Below are 17,575 nucleotides of genomic sequence, written 5' to 3'. Positions count from 1 at the left end.
ATCCACCAATAAACACTCAACTGTAGTACCTTCTTGACATGATGAAGGGCATGGTGTCCAATCGCTGTAAGGGGTCACAATGCAATCCTTCCTACAGGGTAGCAAGCAAGGTCTAACAGTCTCAGGGCGAAGGCTTTCAGGACACCTAAAAGTGAGCAATAACAACACAAAATATAGAATGAGAATAAATAATAGGGACATGATGAATGCAGGCACTCAAAATCTATCCTAGTTAAAGGGCTATGTTGTCAGGGAGATATATCTGGATGAGGAGAAAATTCAGACAATTAGGAGTTCAGGAGAAGCAAGGTTTGGAAAGTGGGACTTCTGTGTTCACTTGTCCCACACTGACATTCCTATGGATTGTTTTTCTTGTTTGCATCCCAACAGTGTGGGGGGAGGGGAGGGGAGGGGAGGGGGGCAGACTCTCCATTAAAGCCACCAAAAGGACTCAATAGCAACACAGACATCTTCTACACTCCAGTTATTCCAGCTGGTTTCCAATGACCCCAATGGAGTACCAAAGAAACTATCATCCACATGTCCTTTTAGCAATAGCTGTATTGCTACATGTCAGCAAAAGTATCACAAAAGTATCTGAAGTCAGGAGTACTCCTTTGTTTTGTGTCTGAAATGGGAAGAGGAATTCACATTTAATCACCTCCTGGGAAATACATGACATCTAGGATGAACCAGGAGGTGGTGAGCTGCCTCTTCACCATGTGTCACTGACTATACAAACAAAATTACTACCATATGGTGGATCCATCAGCTTATTCCCTACCTCAGCTGTTCATCTGAATCCATGCCTTAGTGATCCATCAGTGACATAACTGGTCTGGGCTAATTTCCATCTATTGTTTAAACCATTTGTATTTAGGTGCCTTTCCATCAAGATATTGAGATTATAACTACATCAACAACTACCCCCTGCATTCTCTCTCTCTCTCTCTCTCTCTCTCTCTCTCTCTCTGGCCTCCAACCTAATTCAAGGTCAAATTAAACGGAAGTAATGTAAGCTGAACTCTGATACTTTGAAAGTAAGGCCAATAATATTGATTTTGTCATATCACAGTAATCCTTTCTAAAGCAGCATTTACAACATGGTTTACATTTGAACTTTCATGTACATCTTCTGCTCTTTCAAAACTTATTAAGTGACATTAACCATGATGATTCAAGAAATCAACTAAGATCTTACTGTCCTTGTTTCACAAGACTGCATTCCTTACATACCGATATTAGATTACTATTTGCATTATTCAAAAAGCAAAACAGAAAGGTAATGATCAAGTATGTAAATTTGGAAACAAAGAACAATTCTAAGAGATGCTGCAATTTCATGAGCATTGACATTACAGTCTAATTTGATTCCTGTACAGTTATTATAAATGTGGACAAAAAAATCTATTTTATATTAATAGAACTGTGTTGTAGCAGATCTATAAAGGGAAAAGGAGAGATTATTCCAGTTACTTTTTGGGTCCTACTTGTCCCACGTTGACCTTCACACAGATGACTTTCCTTGTCTGCATCCCAACAGCACAGGTTGCCTCGCCATTCCAGCCAGTTGAAGAGTTGAATGCTGACACAGACACATCTTCTATACACTGGCCCCAAGGTCCTGTTTGCCAGTGGTACACTGTACATGAATGTTCATTGCAGTTGCGCATTTCCTGTAGCATGCTGCTATTTGGGCACTGAAGTCCACCTGGAAGAAATAATGTTTGATTGCACAGTGGTGGCGGCGGCGATGGGGAAGCATTTCAATTATAGTTTGAAAAATCATGCTAAACAAATAAGCTTGGTATTTACATCTTCTTTGATCCCAGGATATGAACTTCTAATCAAAACAAAAAAATATAAGCACTAAAGTCTAGTCTTCGCTATATTAAGCATATGATTGTCTAGGCTATACCACTTCAGACTGCAGATGGGGATTCACATGACTGAATGCTCCTCTAAACAAAAGATCTTTAAAAAAAATCTCTGCACAGAGATTAGGGTTCTACCCTAGTCTTCTCCTTGATTATCTCATTCAGGGATCTGTTTTAATAAAGAACACACAAATAATGTAAGCTCTCACCTACAGTCTGCAGTGGTATAGCCCAGATAAAGGTTGACCACCTTGAAGCCAGTTCCAGGCCCAAGATAATGGTTTGGACATAACATATCTCAGCTCATTAAGCTAAGGTATACATGACCCTTGTACCCCTATGTGCTCCATCCCTTCTCTTCTCCCTTCTTCTTGCGTCACAACTGAAGATTTCCTGGGTCAATTAACGTAATTTCCTATTATGCCTTAACTGGGAAGCTATGGTTACCAGGATAAGAACAAATCAGGATATGAAACCAACTTCGACCTGTGGTGTCAGACCCTGATTTGTTCTGATCTTGGTAACCATAGTTTCCTGGTTCAGATATAATGGGAAACTATGCAATGAATATGAACCTGAGCACACTCCGGGAGAGTGCTCAGGACAGGAAGGCCTGGCGTGCTATGGTCCATGGGGTCACGAAGAGTCGGACACGACTGAACGACTGAACAACAACAACAATGGTTAATTAACTCAGGAAATTTTCAGTCATGGTACACCAAGAAGGAAGAAGAGAAGGGTCGGAGCATGCAAGCATAACACTCATGCATATTTTGGTTTAATAAGCCAAGATGTGTTATATCTGAACCAGGCTATTGACTATGCCACATTTCACATAGCATTTTTTGTTTTATCTGCTCTAAACAATAAACTGGCTGAGGTTGATGTTTGGATTTGTTGAGGTTTAGCTACAGTAAAAAAATGCATTAAATCTTATTTTTGTATGAAGCCAGAACTAGCATAAATGATTTATTTTTTTATGTTCTATGGATATTAAGATGTCTTACACAAAGTTCAGTCAGCAAATATGACATGGATGGAGGTCTTTAGAATCTAACCAATAATCTGACCACATTGAATAACTAAATAGTTTTGAATAATTAGTACTGCTAGGCCCACATGGACATCAGAGCACGTCACAAATCAAAATCAAGGTGCAGTGAGTTAACTGGCAAAAATGGGATATAGGGATATAGGAAGCTGCCTTATACTGAATCAGACCACTGGTTCAGCTTGCCCAGTATTGTCAGCTCTGAGTGGAAGTGGCTTTCCAGGGTTTCAGGCAGAAGTTTTACCTGGACTACCTGGCGATGCTGGGGATCCAACCTGGGACCCTCTGCATGGAAAGCATGTTCTCTACCATTGAGCTACGGCCCCTCCTCAAATACCATCTAGCCCAATACTGTCTATTTTGACTAGAAGCAGCTCTCCAGGGTCTAGAATACTGAATTCTTTCCCATCCCTGCTACCTGATCCTTTTAACTGGAGATGCCCAGGATTGAGACTGGGACCTTCTGCAAGCAGAGCATACCTCTGGTCCAATCTTCCCCAATGTGGTGCCCTCTAGATGTGCTGGACTGCAACTTCCATCATTCCCAGCCAGTATGGCCATGCTGGCTGGCTGGGAATGATGGGTTGCAGTCCAACACATCTAGAGGGCACCACAGTGGGGAAGACTGCTACTGAGAAATAGTCCTTCCCAGTAGGTGACTATACAGTGAGAAGCAAGATGCAAGAAAACTCTGTGTTTCTTATTTACCATGAGTTTTCATATGTACTTCAGCTGTCCACATAGGAGAAGTATTTGATGCAACTTAGCAGATCAGGAAGATGGAAATATATTCACAATGCAGCATCCCCCATCCCCTGTGGGATATCAGGCCAGCTGGCCAGAGAGTATGCTGACTTCTTATCCTAAAGCTGCTTAACAGTAACAACTATATCTAGTGCACAATGTCAAATGATTTTTAAACAATCTAATGTGACTGCGCAGTAATTGGGACCAGCCCCTCCAACAGACACAGTTGGTGTGCACATTAAATTATAAATAAATAAATAAATAAATAAATAAATAAGAGAGAAGCTGTCTGGCAGAGCCTTTTGTGTGGAAGGGCTTTTGGGAGGCTCCTGGCTGCTGGGAGCTCTGGACTTCTGTCTCCAAGTCTAGTTCTTGAAGCCCTAGAGGTAAATAGGCAGAGTTGTCCAAGCTTATCATGAAACATACAACAAAGTATGGGTTCAGACAGCCCATAATATCATGCACAGCTAACCAGAGAGTAGCTATACAGGCTTATTAAAAATAGTCAGTGGTAATAAAAACTTGCAGGTGTGGAATTATAAGGACTTCTAAACAAGAAAAAGGGTAAAACATGACAACACTCAATAACCCATGAGAGAATATTTCAGTTTGAACCCTCTGTTGCTGAACCCTCTATTGCTGACTCAACAATGTTCAAAAACGTTTCGAAGGGAGACTCCAATGTGAAATTGCTAAACTAGAATTTAACAGCAAATGTGTTTCTATTTGCTTATGACTCAACTGAAATCAAGACAGTCTCCCCCATTACAGGTGTTAAATTTACATAATAAAGATAGAAGGTTACATTATCTCCAATTACTGCTGTTACAAATGATCACTATGCTTATCTTGTACACACAGAAATGTCACAGACTGGGCTTCTTGCACTTTCTTGCCTTTTGGCCCCATTGTTTATTCTCTTAAAAATACCTCCTGCATCTGTTGAAGTGGATTCTAATTCAGGAATGGGGTGCTTCTGAGCACATGCTCAACCCAGGACATTGCTTTCATTATCTCTATTTCAGCAACCTATCCTGGAGGGGTGGGGGACCCACCCTTTTGTTGTTAGTATAGTTAAACAATAAGGAATCAAAAACCCTTGCCAATCTACTGGTAAATCACCCAGAGATCAACCAGTAGATCCCAATCCACCTTCTGCCCATCCCTGCTCTAGGCCACAAAGGCTTATGGCAGCAAAAAATATGTTCATTTTTAAGATGCCACAAGCTCATTTCGGGTTTAGCTACATAATGTAATTAACTAAATTAATAATTTTGTCCCTCTCATATGTACATCTGAATCATGTCTATCTTCCTTTCTAACTACCGCACACATGTGTATTGGTTATGGGCCATGGGTTCAGCCACACATGGACACAATGTTAGAATGCTTCAAGAAAATCTTGACCCTTCAAAGCAATAGAGATGTTTTGTTGATGTCCAGTTCTGGGCACCACACTTTAAGAAGGATGCAGACAAACTGGAGAGGGTTCAGAGGAGGGCAAAAAAAGATGATCAGGGGACTGGAAACAAAGACCTATGAGGAGAGACTGAAAGAACTGGGCATGTTTAGCCTTGAGAAGAGAAAACTGAGGGGAGAGATGATAGCGCTCTTCAAGGACTTGAAAGGTTGTCCCAGAGAGGAAGGCCAGGATCTCTTCTCGATCATCCCAGAGTGCAGGACACAGAATAATGGGCTCAAGTGACAGGAAGCCAGATTCCAACTGAACACCAGGAGAAACTTCCTGACTATTAGAGCAATACGACAATGGAACCAATTACCTAGGGAGACCACGGATGCAAAATCCATCCATTTGGTCACTTGATCAGGAGCACTCTGTTACAAACCTGGCCACTGCTACTACTTTACACAGCGATGAAGTTGAAAATGCAATACAACACACATTACCTCATTAAATCTCAATAGGACTGACTGCAAAGTCATTTGGAAGTGCTTCCTATGCCAGAAGAGCAAATGAAAAGGACTAGAGATTTAAGCAAGAAAATTAAATTCCTTACATGCAACATACCTAGAAGATAGACGGTATCCTTTCTGTTACATATATGGAATCTCAACCGGTCACTTTGGTATTTGATTAATTTGAATTAACACCCATTAGCAGATGAAGGAGTACGTCTATATAACAGCACAGATTATTAAATGAAACTGTGTAACTAATCTGCTCTCAAACATTAATTGATTCAGTGAGTGGTTAAACAGCTAAATGCTTGCAAGCCTAGAATTAGTTTTGTGATGAAGCGTCAGAAAAGGCTTCCTTCGAAAGTGCATAATCTGGGCAGGCAGGGGCAAGACAAAAGGAAGGAGCATGAACCAGCCATATAGATTATGGAGGAGAAGGCTATCAATGGCTTCTAGTCCTGATGGCTATATATTACCTCCAATATCAGAGGCAGTATGCCTATGTACACCAGTCGCTGGCGAACATGGGCGGGAGGGTGCTGTTGGATTCATGACCTAATGTGGGCTTCCCATGGGCAGCTGGTTGGCCACTGTGTGAACAGAATGCTGGACTAGATGGACCCTTGGTATAATCCAGCATGGCTCTTCTTATGTTCTTACATTGCAAACAAACAAGACTACTGTGGGAGCTGAGATACATACACAGCATATAAAATCATATGTAAGGAGCAGGAAAAAAGAATACTATGCTGCCTCTATCACATCCGCAGAGCGCTGTCCTAGGAGGCTGTTCCAAGTGGTCTGGAGTAGGGGTGCACGAAAGTCACTTACCTGGTCTCGCAGCTTGCTTCGCGGTGGGGGGGAGGCGCTTCGCTGCTCCCCCCGAAGTTCAGGCCAGGGGAGGAGGCTTCCCTCCTCGCCCGGCCGAAATTCAGGCCAGGGGGGAGGCTTCCCGCCTCGCCCGGCCGAAATTCAGGCCGGGGAGAAGCACCCCGTCTCCCCGGCCGCGAACTTCAAAAGAAAAAAAAACGCCCCTGTGATAGGCTACGTAACGATTAACGTAGCCTATCACGGCTAGAACTGCAAAGTCAGCCGTGATAGGCTACGTTAATTGTCACGTAGCCTATCACGGGTGACTTTGAAAAAAAAAAAAAGCGTGTACGCAAATGGCGGCCCCATAGGGAGCCACCATTCGCGTTCCTTATTTGGTCCCTGTAGTCTACGTAAAGATTTACGTAGACTACGGCGAAAATAAGGGCAACGCTATTTACGTTGTCCTTATTTTCGCCGTAGTCTACGTAAATCTTTACGTAGACTACAGGGACCAAATAAGGAACACGAATGGCGGCTCCCTATGGGGGCCGCCATTAGCTGTACGCACTTTTTTTTTTTTAAGTCACCCGTGATAGGCTATGTGACGATTAACGTAGCCTATCATGGCTGACTTTGCAAATCTAGCCATGATAGGCTACGTTAATCATTACGTAGCCTATCACAGCGGTGTTGTGTTTTTTTTTTACTTTGCTTGTAATGGCAGCGGCGGCGGCAGCCGGTCAAAAGACCGGCTGCTGCCCCCGCCCCTCACGAAGACCTGCCGAACCGCCGCCGGGACCCGCCGCCGGGAGGGACATTCGTGAAAGGTAAGTCCCATCCCGGGGGGGGGGGCGGGGGGGCGGAGAAGTTCTCCCCGAACAACCTGCGGAGGACCGAATGCGTTGGCGCTCGGCCCCCCGAAGTTTCGGGGAGAAATTCTCCCCCATCCCTAGTCTGGAGCCTGGTCGGTCCAGTTGCTTCAGAACTGCTGGAGCATTCTAAGGCCTCCTGTGAGGCCTTAGCAAGGCACTTTGCAGATAAAATTGATCGGATCAGGAGTGTTATTCCGTGCACCATGGATACAGTCAGCGAGCAAGAGGCAGCTTGTGGCATCGGTTTTGGCGGATCAGTTCCAGCTTCTTCCTTCTGATGAAGTGGACAATGTGCTTTCATCTGTAAAGCTGACCACCTGCTTACTTGATCCTTGCCCATCTTAGCTCATTATGAGCTGCAGAGAGAGACTGGGTAAGGGGATCAGGGCGGTGGTGAACGCCTCCCTTGAGGAGGGAGCAATGCCATCAGCCCTCAAGAAGGCAGTGATAAGACTGCTCTTAAAGAAGCCCTCCTTGGATCCTCAAGTTTTGAACAACTTTCGCCCAGTCTCGAATCTGCCATTTTTGGGCAAGGTTATTGAGCAGGTGGTGGTGATGCAATTGAAGGCACACTTGGAAGAAGCTGATTATCTAGATCCATTTCAGTCAGGCTTCAGGCCTGAGCATGGGACAGAAATGGCCTTGGTCACTTTGGTGGATGATATGAGGAGGGCTTTGGATAGGGATGAATGCTCCTTCCTTGTTCTCCTTGACCTCTCAGCGGCTTTTGATACCGTTGACCACAGTAACCTCCTGGACCGCCTGGAGAGGATGGGCATTGGAGACATCGTATTACGGTGGTTCAGGTCCTTCCTCTCTGGCAGGTACCAGAGGGTAGCACAGGGAGGTGTCGGACCCATGGCCGCTCACGTGTGGGGTGCTACAGGGTTCCATCCTCTCCCCAATGCTATTTAACATCTAGGTGAAGCCACTGGGGGCTATGATCAGGAGGTTTGGGGTGCGGTGTCATCAATATGTGGATGACACGCAGCTCTAATTCTTGTTCAAATCTTCACCAGGGTTGGCCATGGAATCCCTGTCTAAATGTCTGGAGATGGTGAGTGGCTGGATGGGGAGGAATAAGCTGAAGCTGAACCCTGACAAGACCAAGGTGCTTTTGGTGGGAGACAAGAGTAGGTTGGGGGATGTTGACCTGGTGTTGAATGGGGTATGGCTATCCTTGAAAAACCAGGTCTGCAGCCTGGGGGTCATTTTAGACTCCCAGCTGTCCATGGAGGCTCAGGTATCAGCCATGAGCCAGACAGCGTTGTACCAACTCCATCTGATATGGCGACTGTGCCCTGTCTGTCTGGGAGAAATTAGCTTGACCGCAACACTTCTGAGAAGCTCAGATGCTCACACAAAGCATCTATTTACAAATTATTAATGATCTTCAAAACAAGTGAAAGGAATGAGATTGCAAGGATGTACTAGTGAAAGATTCCAACTTGAGAATTCTTGCCAAACTCCCAATAAGCTTTTGGCTTTGGGAAAAGGATAACCACTTTTTCAGTGATTGGATCAAAATGTATCCTGACTCCTATTTTACACAGGCAACCTACGTTAGCTTTGAAGGCTGAAATGCTTCCAACTGTCTAAAAGGGCTTCTGCTGCAGATAGAGATGAGGAGTGGGTGTTGGCAGCACCCCAACCAGCCTCTGCACTGTGGCATGGTTCTCCCAAATCCAAAAATCTGTTACCAGCTGGCCTTCCCTGTTCTCAAACGGGGGAAGCTGATCTAATTTACATTTGCTTACATCAGTCTCACAGAGGTTGTTGCTGAGTTTCAGCAATATTTTAGATACCTCTAGGGTTCCAAACTGGGTTCCAAACAAAGGCGTGCAGTTCATATCCAGTGCCTTAACAGGAATATAGAGGGATTTTAAGGCCTAACGTTACTTCTTTATATAGCCTCTGCATGTCTCTCAAGCCCTTAACTTCATGAAAAATTAAGCACCAAGCATGTAACATTTGTGAGACTCATTTGTGTTTCATAAATTACAGAGGCAGGAAACCTAGGCCTGGAAATGCCTCCACCTTCCTGTTCAAAAAGCTTTTGAAAAAGTATATATAGCCTGCTATATGCCAAGGGCTTGGAAGTGGAGAGGATAACATAGATTTTTAAGTATAAGTAGATCCATGCCTTTCAATGGATTATTGTTAGGCCAGATAAATGACCCAAGGAGAGGAGAAAAAGAGGGGAACAGGAAAAAGTTCATTTAAACTAGCGATATTAATACAATATACATACATAGAGAAAAAGTATTTTCACTGAGTATGGATGTGTGAGGACAGCCGAAAAGGTACTTCTCTGCTGATACAGCAAACATAAATAAGAGTGGTGTCTTTGCTTGCCTTCCTTTCCAGTACTTGTCACCTGCAATTCTCTATGGCTCACTTTTCAAATGAACCATCCCTTGAACCACTATCGATTCACCTGCTGCATTCAGGGGGCCTCCTACTCATTCTGCTCAGTGGGCCCTGGAACTCTGCCACTGGGTTGGATCCAGATTTATACTGGATCAACTGCGCTGATGGAAGTGGACTTCCCCACCCCCTCCTTCCCATGGCAGCCCCTCCAGCCACTTGAAAATGCTCAGGAGACCCTGCTGAATTGGGTGAGCTGTGGTGTGGAGATCCCCAAAAACTGGGCAGAGAGAGTTTCTGTGAGTCGAGCCTTTCCTCTAGCAGAAGGTCACTTCCTTTTGCAGAAGGCAGATCCTAGATCCAACCCCTAAAGTCCTTTCCTGAATGCACCACTGCCTCCAACTTCTATACAACCCTTTCTTACCACATCCCCACTTCTCACAGAACTCTCCTGACATCAAGGGGGATGTAGTTGAAGCTCCCCTAATGTAGACCATAAAATCCTCGACAGAAAGCATGCATCCCCTCTATTCTGCGCAGTGTTGCAGCCTAGAAAACAATTACATCTAAAAATAACATAGTATACTGTGGAGACTATCTAGTGCCCATTGTCAGATAAAACAGTGGAGCCCACAGAAATATTTCTTCCCTCGAAGAAAACAAATACAATTAAGAATCTTTGAGGTCAATCTCCTCTGTTTGAAGTGGTCAACCAAATCATCTTCCATGAAATAGATCTTTTAGAAATAAAACAGAAGTTATATCATGTTTCCCAACCCTGTAAGATAAATTGCTTGGAGAGTACTCATAGCTCAGTAGCAGGCATCAGGCCTCAGCTTCAAGCCCTAGCCTTTCCAAGTGAAGGAATCTCAGGGAGCAGGTCTGTGAGCCTGAGACCCTGGAGAACCAATGCCAGTCAGAGTAGGCAGTAGTGGGCTAGATCAGGGGTGAGCAACTGAGGGAGGTCTGGAGGCCGTTTTCACCCCTGAACCTCCTCAGTGAACTGCCCCGCCTCCTCCAGGTGCTGAAAATTAAAAAACAGAATTAAAAAAACCATATTCATAGTAGGTATGGAACACTAAAAGGGTCATAATTAGCTTGCAAACAAACTAATTTTGACCCTTTTGGTGCTCCATACGGACCCCGCTTTTATTTCTTCTTCAAAAAAAAACCCTTCCTCTTTTTTTACTAGATTCAGGGAGCAGCAATAGCCACTGCAGGGGGTGGCAGAGGCCACATGGAGTCCATGGGTCATGGGACTCAAAATAAGGTCACTTTCTAAATTTCTATCCTGTTTCTCTGAAATGAGTTGGAAAAGAACTAATGGTTCCATTTCTATGGCATTTAATTTTTAAAAAAAATCATCTCTTCTTTTGTCCCTGTAGACTCAAGTGATTAACGTTTCCTTTATCATACTGAAGTGTGGATTTCAATGAGATCAAGCACTGGGCACATGCCTGAATGTGAGCAAATCACGAATTGTCCCTGTGAAATACCATGTGATTCTGAAAAAGCAAAACATATGACCTGCAACTTTTTTTTACAGTTCAAGATTCAAGTTAAAATGACAGCTACAAAATAAACAGCATCAACAATGCTAGTGGCCCAGTTCAGACAACATAACAACCCAGGTGGGTGGGAGCTGGCTCTTGCTGCATGATCACTTCCACTGAGGCTAAACAACTCAGGGACATTCCATCCTGGTGTTGTTTAATGTGATGTCCAAACCAGGAATTCTGGGTGAAACAACACAGAATTGGAACCCATGGTTTAACCAAGTTAGAATTCTTGGTTTGGACATCAATAAACCCTGGGTTATTGTGAATGAGCAAGAACAAGCAAGCATGCAGGCTCCCACCACCCTATTGCTCCTGCTGCAAATGGGAGAGGCTAAACAACTCAGGGGTACTCCTTCCCTGGGTTGTTTCATAGAATCATAGAATAGTAGCATTGGAAGGGGCCTACAAGGTCATCGAGTCCAACCCCTTGCTCAATGCAGAATTCCAAGTCAGACCATCCCTGACAGATGGCTGTCCAGCCTCATCTTGAATGCCTCCAGTGTGGGAGAGCCCACCACCTCCCTAGGGAATTGGTTCCATGGTCATATTGCTCTAACAGTCAGGATGTTTTTCCTAATGTTCAGCCGGAATCTGGCTTCCCGTAACTTGAGCCCATTATTCCGTGTCCTGCACTCTGGGATGATCGAGAAGAGATCCTGGCCTTCCTTTCTGGGACAACCTTTCAAGTCCTTGAAGAGCGCTATCATATCTCCCCTCAGTCTTCTCTTCTCAAGGCTAAACATGCCCAGTTCTTTCAGTCTCTCTTCATAGGGCTTTGTTTCCAGTCCCCTGATCACTGCCCTCCTCTGAACCCTCTCCAGTTTGTCTGCATCCTTCTTAAAATGTGGTGCCCAGAACTGGACACAGTACTCCAGATGAGGCCTAACCAGTGCTGAGTAGAGGGGAACTAGTACTTCCCGGGATTTGGAAGCTATGCTTCTATGAATGCAGTCCCAAATAGCATTTTCCTGTTTTGCAGCCACATCACATTGTTAGCTTATATTCAGCTTGTGATCGACAACAATTCCAAGAGCCTTCTCGCTTGTAGTGTGGTTGAGCCACGTATCCCCCATCTTGTAACTGTGCATTTGGTTTCTTTTTCCTAGGTGCAGAACTTGGCATTTATCCCTATTAAATGTCATTCTGTTGCTTTCTGCCCAGCGCTCCAGTCTATCAAGATCACTTTGAATTTTGTTTCCATCTTCCAAAGTATTAGCTATCCTGCCCAATTTTGTGTTTAGTGTTGTGGGTGAACTGGGAACTCTAGGCTGTTAGAAGAGCATCCTTCTTTGGCTGGATCAGGCTCAGGTTAAACTAAGGGGCAACACGAAAGCAAGTCAATCAGCAGGTAATGATCAAAAGCACAGTTTAACTTTTATCCAAAAGAGAGATCTGAAGAGCAGCCAAGGTCAAAACACAGATAAACAGTCAGATACAATACACAGTCCAAGAAACAGAGTGAAGCAGGAATCCAAGGTCAGTAGCACAGAGGTTCAATCACAAGGCAAAGTCAGGAAAACAAGACAATAAACACTAGTAAAGACATTGTTTCCACTGTTAGGCAGACACTGAAAGCTTTTAACACCAGAGTCTGCTGAGCCTCACCTAGGGCTCAGCTGCAGTATATCAGAGCTCTCTGGTCAGAGCCCTACTCAGGAGGAGTCACTTTCTCCTGAGGAATCCTTCTTTGCAACCAATCACTCCTTCTCGGGGGAACCTTAGTGGCCTGTTGCTTGAGGCGACAACACTCCTGGGGGTCACGGGGTTGTTCCCAGAGACAGAATCCCCTCCACTTGTCAGGGATTGACCTGCAGCCATCTCCCTGGAGGGCCCAGGCTCCTCCTGATCTGGTGACAGTGACTGATGTGTGTGGTGCCCTCAGTTTCTGGGAGCTCTAGCTCTTCCTCTGAGGAGGATTCTCCAGTGGAGGCATATCAGAGACAGACAACCCAGAATTAAACCCTGGGTTCCAACTAGGTCGTTGTGACATACGAACTGGGCCACTGCCTTTACAGTTTCAAACTTCTTCAAAACTTCCTCCCCATTAAAGATATTCAAAGTGAAGGGATTATGTTGCTCTCTCTTTTTTTTCTAACCAAGTTGTGGAGCTGTTGTGCAAATCAAAATCAGGTCATGACTTCCAATAGGTTGCTGCCCAGAAACAATGACACGACATGTCCTCCTGGAATGGCTAAAACATCGCCCTGCATTGCTGAAGGTGAGGAGACAGCCATTACTTGTCAGGCAGCATATGACAAAATTCCATTATGGATTTACTGGCATGATGATGACAACAGATTTGATTGAAGTGAAGCCTAAAAGTTATAACCTAAACTGATACGGTATGAATTTGGAATTTAATCTGAGAAGTGAAAGTGACATCTCAGCTACTTTGGAAATGATATTACAGTGCTGGGAGATCTTTTATTCATAAATGTTATGTAGTCTCTAAGGCCCAAATTTAGTGAAACTATATAAGCACAAGATCTTGATTTTTAAAAAATAGTTTAAAAAAATTAAAATTTTAAAAAATGATTTTTTTAAAAGTCTCCATTAAAATGAATGGGAACTGCATAAAATGTCATAGGATACAGGTTGGCGATAGATGGCAGCCATTTTCATGTTTGGGGTGGCTGGAAAGTCTATTGAGAACAGGGGTGAGGAATCTCTGGCCCACAGGCCTAATCTAGCCCATGGGGCCCCTAATCTAGCCTGTGCAGCCTCTCAGGGTTCCACCAGGGACTGGGGTTTAGAAATCCCCTCAGAGGGCTTCCCCTTGCTGCTATCTCCAATCTCAGATTGGAAATAATAACCACGAGGATTTCCCTGCTGGCAGCAAATTTTAGAAGCAGGCATTCATGGCCAGGGATTGATGTTTCATACCTTGGAGATACTGTTCTGCATTTAAATTAGAACTATTTAAATATGATTTCATACAGTTTACTCAGCTGTCAAGTAGCTCTTTTGTCTCAGTTATATCATTATAGTCTGATCCAATAAACTGGTTCCATGCATTTAGCTTTGTGTAGAACATCTTAATTCATGGATGTCAGCTGCAATGCCAACCCACTGAACTAATTTGAAGACTAGCATCTGATTTGTTTATAGTCCCTGTGAGACCTTGTGTAAGTGTTCACATGTAGCATCCATAGCCCAATTTAATTTGAAAATGGGAGCCAAATGTCTTTTATAGAACCCTTATCTTAAAAACAACATCCTGATCTAAAAATGAAATAAAATGGAAATAACAACAATAGTAATAATGCAAAATATAATTAGCAAACATGGATTAATATTTTAAAATACTAATAAAAGTACACTATCATATAAAAGTAATGGGTTGCAGCTATAATTCCCTAGTAATCATTTCTCACTAATACTACTCATACTCGAAAGATACCATTAAGAATTCATAAACATAGACCAAGGCTGCTGAAGGAGATGACCTTACCTTCACCTGCATATGCCAAGATAGAACGGGTACGCATCTGTTTTCCTTCTGTGTTTTTGCCTGAGCAGGTGTGTGAGCAGGAGGACCATCCAGACCACGTGCTGAGCACACAATCCTTCAGGCACGGAACTTCGCAGACGATGGGGACTGGATAGATAGCATCTCTGCACAGCTGTCTATCAACCTCCTCTCCTGGGGGAAAAGAAGGCCAGTAGCAGTCTATCATTGCTAATTTAACTTAAATTGAGTAGTCTTAGCCCAGATGGGCACACGAATAAATTAGATTTTGTTGTTTTGTAAAAAGGAAAAAAAACCCAAAGTAAACTAATTAGTTATCAAAGTGATTATGTCTTCCATGGCTTGATGCTAAAAAAAAAGACCCAAACCATGCCACAACACTTAAGATACCCTCATGCGTTAAAACTGAGCTGAGGTGATGATGGGGGAAGAGGCTGATATTGAAACTTTTGAAATACTAGACCAAAAGTTAGCAAAGAAGCACTGGATTAAAACAACGGAATACATTTTTCATTAAAACAGAATACCAAATTTCTCCATAGGAATGACATTAGTGTATATAATCACTATATATTTGACAAAAACAAAAGCATCTTACAGTACAATAACATCCTAAGCATGTTTACTCATAAGTAAATTGCACTGAGCTCAGTGCGACTTACTGCCACCTAAGTGGGCTCAACTGTCAATGGAGTTCTCCTTCTCTCCCTCTGGAACAGGTAGAAACATTTATCCCATGCCAAAGCAAGTAATGATATTACCCCTTAAAGCCCTAAATGGCTTGGGGCAGGTTACCTGTCTTCTCTCACATATACCTACCCCGCCCCTAAGATCATTTTCTGAGGCCATTCTCTGACTATCCCTGCCAAAGGAGGTCTACTAGAGAGAGGGCTTTTTATTGTCAGTATCCAGTTATGGAGAACCCTCCCAGAGAGGCTCAGCCACCACCTAAGTTATGGTCTTTGGGGCATCAGGTAAGGACCTTTTTTGTTTTCCCAGGCTTTTCAATCAAATATTTTTTAGTACATTTTAACATCAGTACGACAGATCTTTCTTCAGTTGCTGGTTTTATTATGTTGTTGGTTTTATTTTGTTTTAGACTTAATTTCCATGTTGTGTTTTTTTGTATTTTATGGTTTTAATTTTTACTTGTAAAACGCCCAGATAACTTTTGTTATTGGGCAGTATATAAATATTGTAAATAAACTCAATGGCAGAAATAAAATCATGTGCGGTCTTGCCACATTTCCACTACAATCAATGGGAGGCACTTCCAGGCAAGTTGTCTACATGTGGGATATAAGACCTTATGAACGACAAGGGCATCTCTGAGTTTACAATGCCAAAATCTAGAAAATCATCCAAAATGGGTTAGGCAAAGCATTCTTTTGATTCTCTATCGAATAACTGAAAATCTGCCGAAGAGCATTGGAAATATTTGAAGGAAAGGAGTTCTCTCATTCAAGTGTCTATTAAGAAAAACTCAGTGTTGATGTAATGCTGACACAAGTCCTATTCACGAGTTCTGAAAAAGGTAAAAGTTAATGTGTGAGGAGAGGGAGCACACTCTAACACACACACTCCTCATGTGTTCCATTGCTCTGTACTCATGGAGGGTGACTTTCTGAAAAGGAGAGCTTCCTGTGCCTGTGAAGGCTCTCCACACAACTGAGAATCATGATTTTCCAGCATTCTCAATTGTGCAGAGAGCTTCTACAGATATAGGAGGCTCTCCTCTTCAGAAAGTCACCCTCCACAGGTACAGGGTGACAAAAATGCATGAAGAGGGGCAGGGCTACAGCTGTCAAGAATGAATCTGAGCATGAGGAGATAGCTAGCAGCTCAGATTCAGAATGGGAACAGCCAGAACAGGGAGAGGCTCCCTCCCTAATGAGCTCAGATATGGTGAGCGTTCTTCTCAAGGCCTTGGCACACAGATGACTCGGCCTGGAGGACCCCCCTTTCCTCCTCCATGAGAACCCAAGTCTTGGGGGAGGAGGAGAGTGAGGGGTGTGACTTAAGGGATGCTAGGGTCCACCACAGAGCGAAGCAGGAAAAGTTACAGGCAGATGCTCCACCAGCTTGGCTATGCATGATAGCCTACGTACGAGGGAACAACTGTAAGGGAGGGACATTGCCCCCTAAGCTAGTCTGGCCACGAAGTTCATGTTCAAACTGCTGGCAACTTCTCTAACTTCCACTTTGGCTCCTCTATTGGTATTCATAACTGAGTGGAGTAGCTGTTTCCTTTGTAGCCTGAGAGTTTCCTAGAATTTGCATTTGTAAGTAACCTGGTTGTTAACTAATAAAGTAGTGAGCCTGAAACCTGGTATCTTGGAGAGAGAGTGTTGATTATGAAGGAGGAGGGTGAAGGAACGTGACAACAGCAATCCCTCTCCTCACGCACAAACTCTTACCTCTTTCAGAATACCTGAATAGGGCTACAGGGGACAAAGATGCAATTTCAGCTAAAGCCAGAAGGTATAACTAATTGAAGATCCTGGTGCAAACTCGTAACAGAAACATTGGCTCTCAGGGGAGCCACTCCTGAAGATCACTTCCCACAAGCCTTTTAAGGGTCAAACTACACATTACTTTATAGATGAATTGATCCTTTTTTGGCAATACAAACTGCAGGATTGGGCCTTTGATCCAAACTGGGACCACAGCAGGGAGCAAAGGGTTAAAGCCCCCATACTCCCCACTGCTAGGATCCCAGTACAGATCTGGTCCCCCATTCTTATTTTTGAGTAAGTTGGGGGAGACTTAGCTGCTAGCTATGTCTTTAAAGTAATGTTTCGTTTGATCCTACGATTTGACCTTCTATAAGAATAGCAAATATACTTCTTCGGAACATTTTAAAACTCATACGTCCAAAATGACAAAGAAATAAAAGACTT

General features: G+C 43.5%; 1 protein-coding gene across 1 annotated transcript in view; it reads right to left on the bottom strand.

Annotated features, from left to right (window-relative positions):
• THSD7A (thrombospondin type 1 domain containing 7A) overlaps window positions 1–17,575 on the bottom strand; it is a 414,592-nt gene that overhangs the window by 107,154 nt on the left and 289,863 nt on the right. Inside the window, exons 9-11 of the mRNA XM_084858685.1 lie at window positions 14,658–14,849; window positions 1,477–1,711; window positions 30–145 (exon numbers count right to left, since the gene is read on the bottom strand). Coding sequence (XP_084714811.1) covers window positions 30–145; window positions 1,477–1,711; window positions 14,658–14,849 — 543 coding nt within the window. The remainder of the gene's footprint in view (window positions 1–29; window positions 146–1,476; window positions 1,712–14,657; window positions 14,850–17,575) is intronic.

This window comes from Heloderma suspectum, chromosome 5, assembly GCF_057233095.1.
Source record: "Heloderma suspectum isolate Gila_16-S chromosome 5, 16-S_ref, whole genome shotgun sequence".
NCBI classification, from domain to species: Eukaryota; Metazoa; Chordata; class Lepidosauria; order Squamata; family Helodermatidae; genus Heloderma; species Heloderma suspectum.
This window is presented reverse-complemented; position numbering and strand designations above follow the sequence as displayed.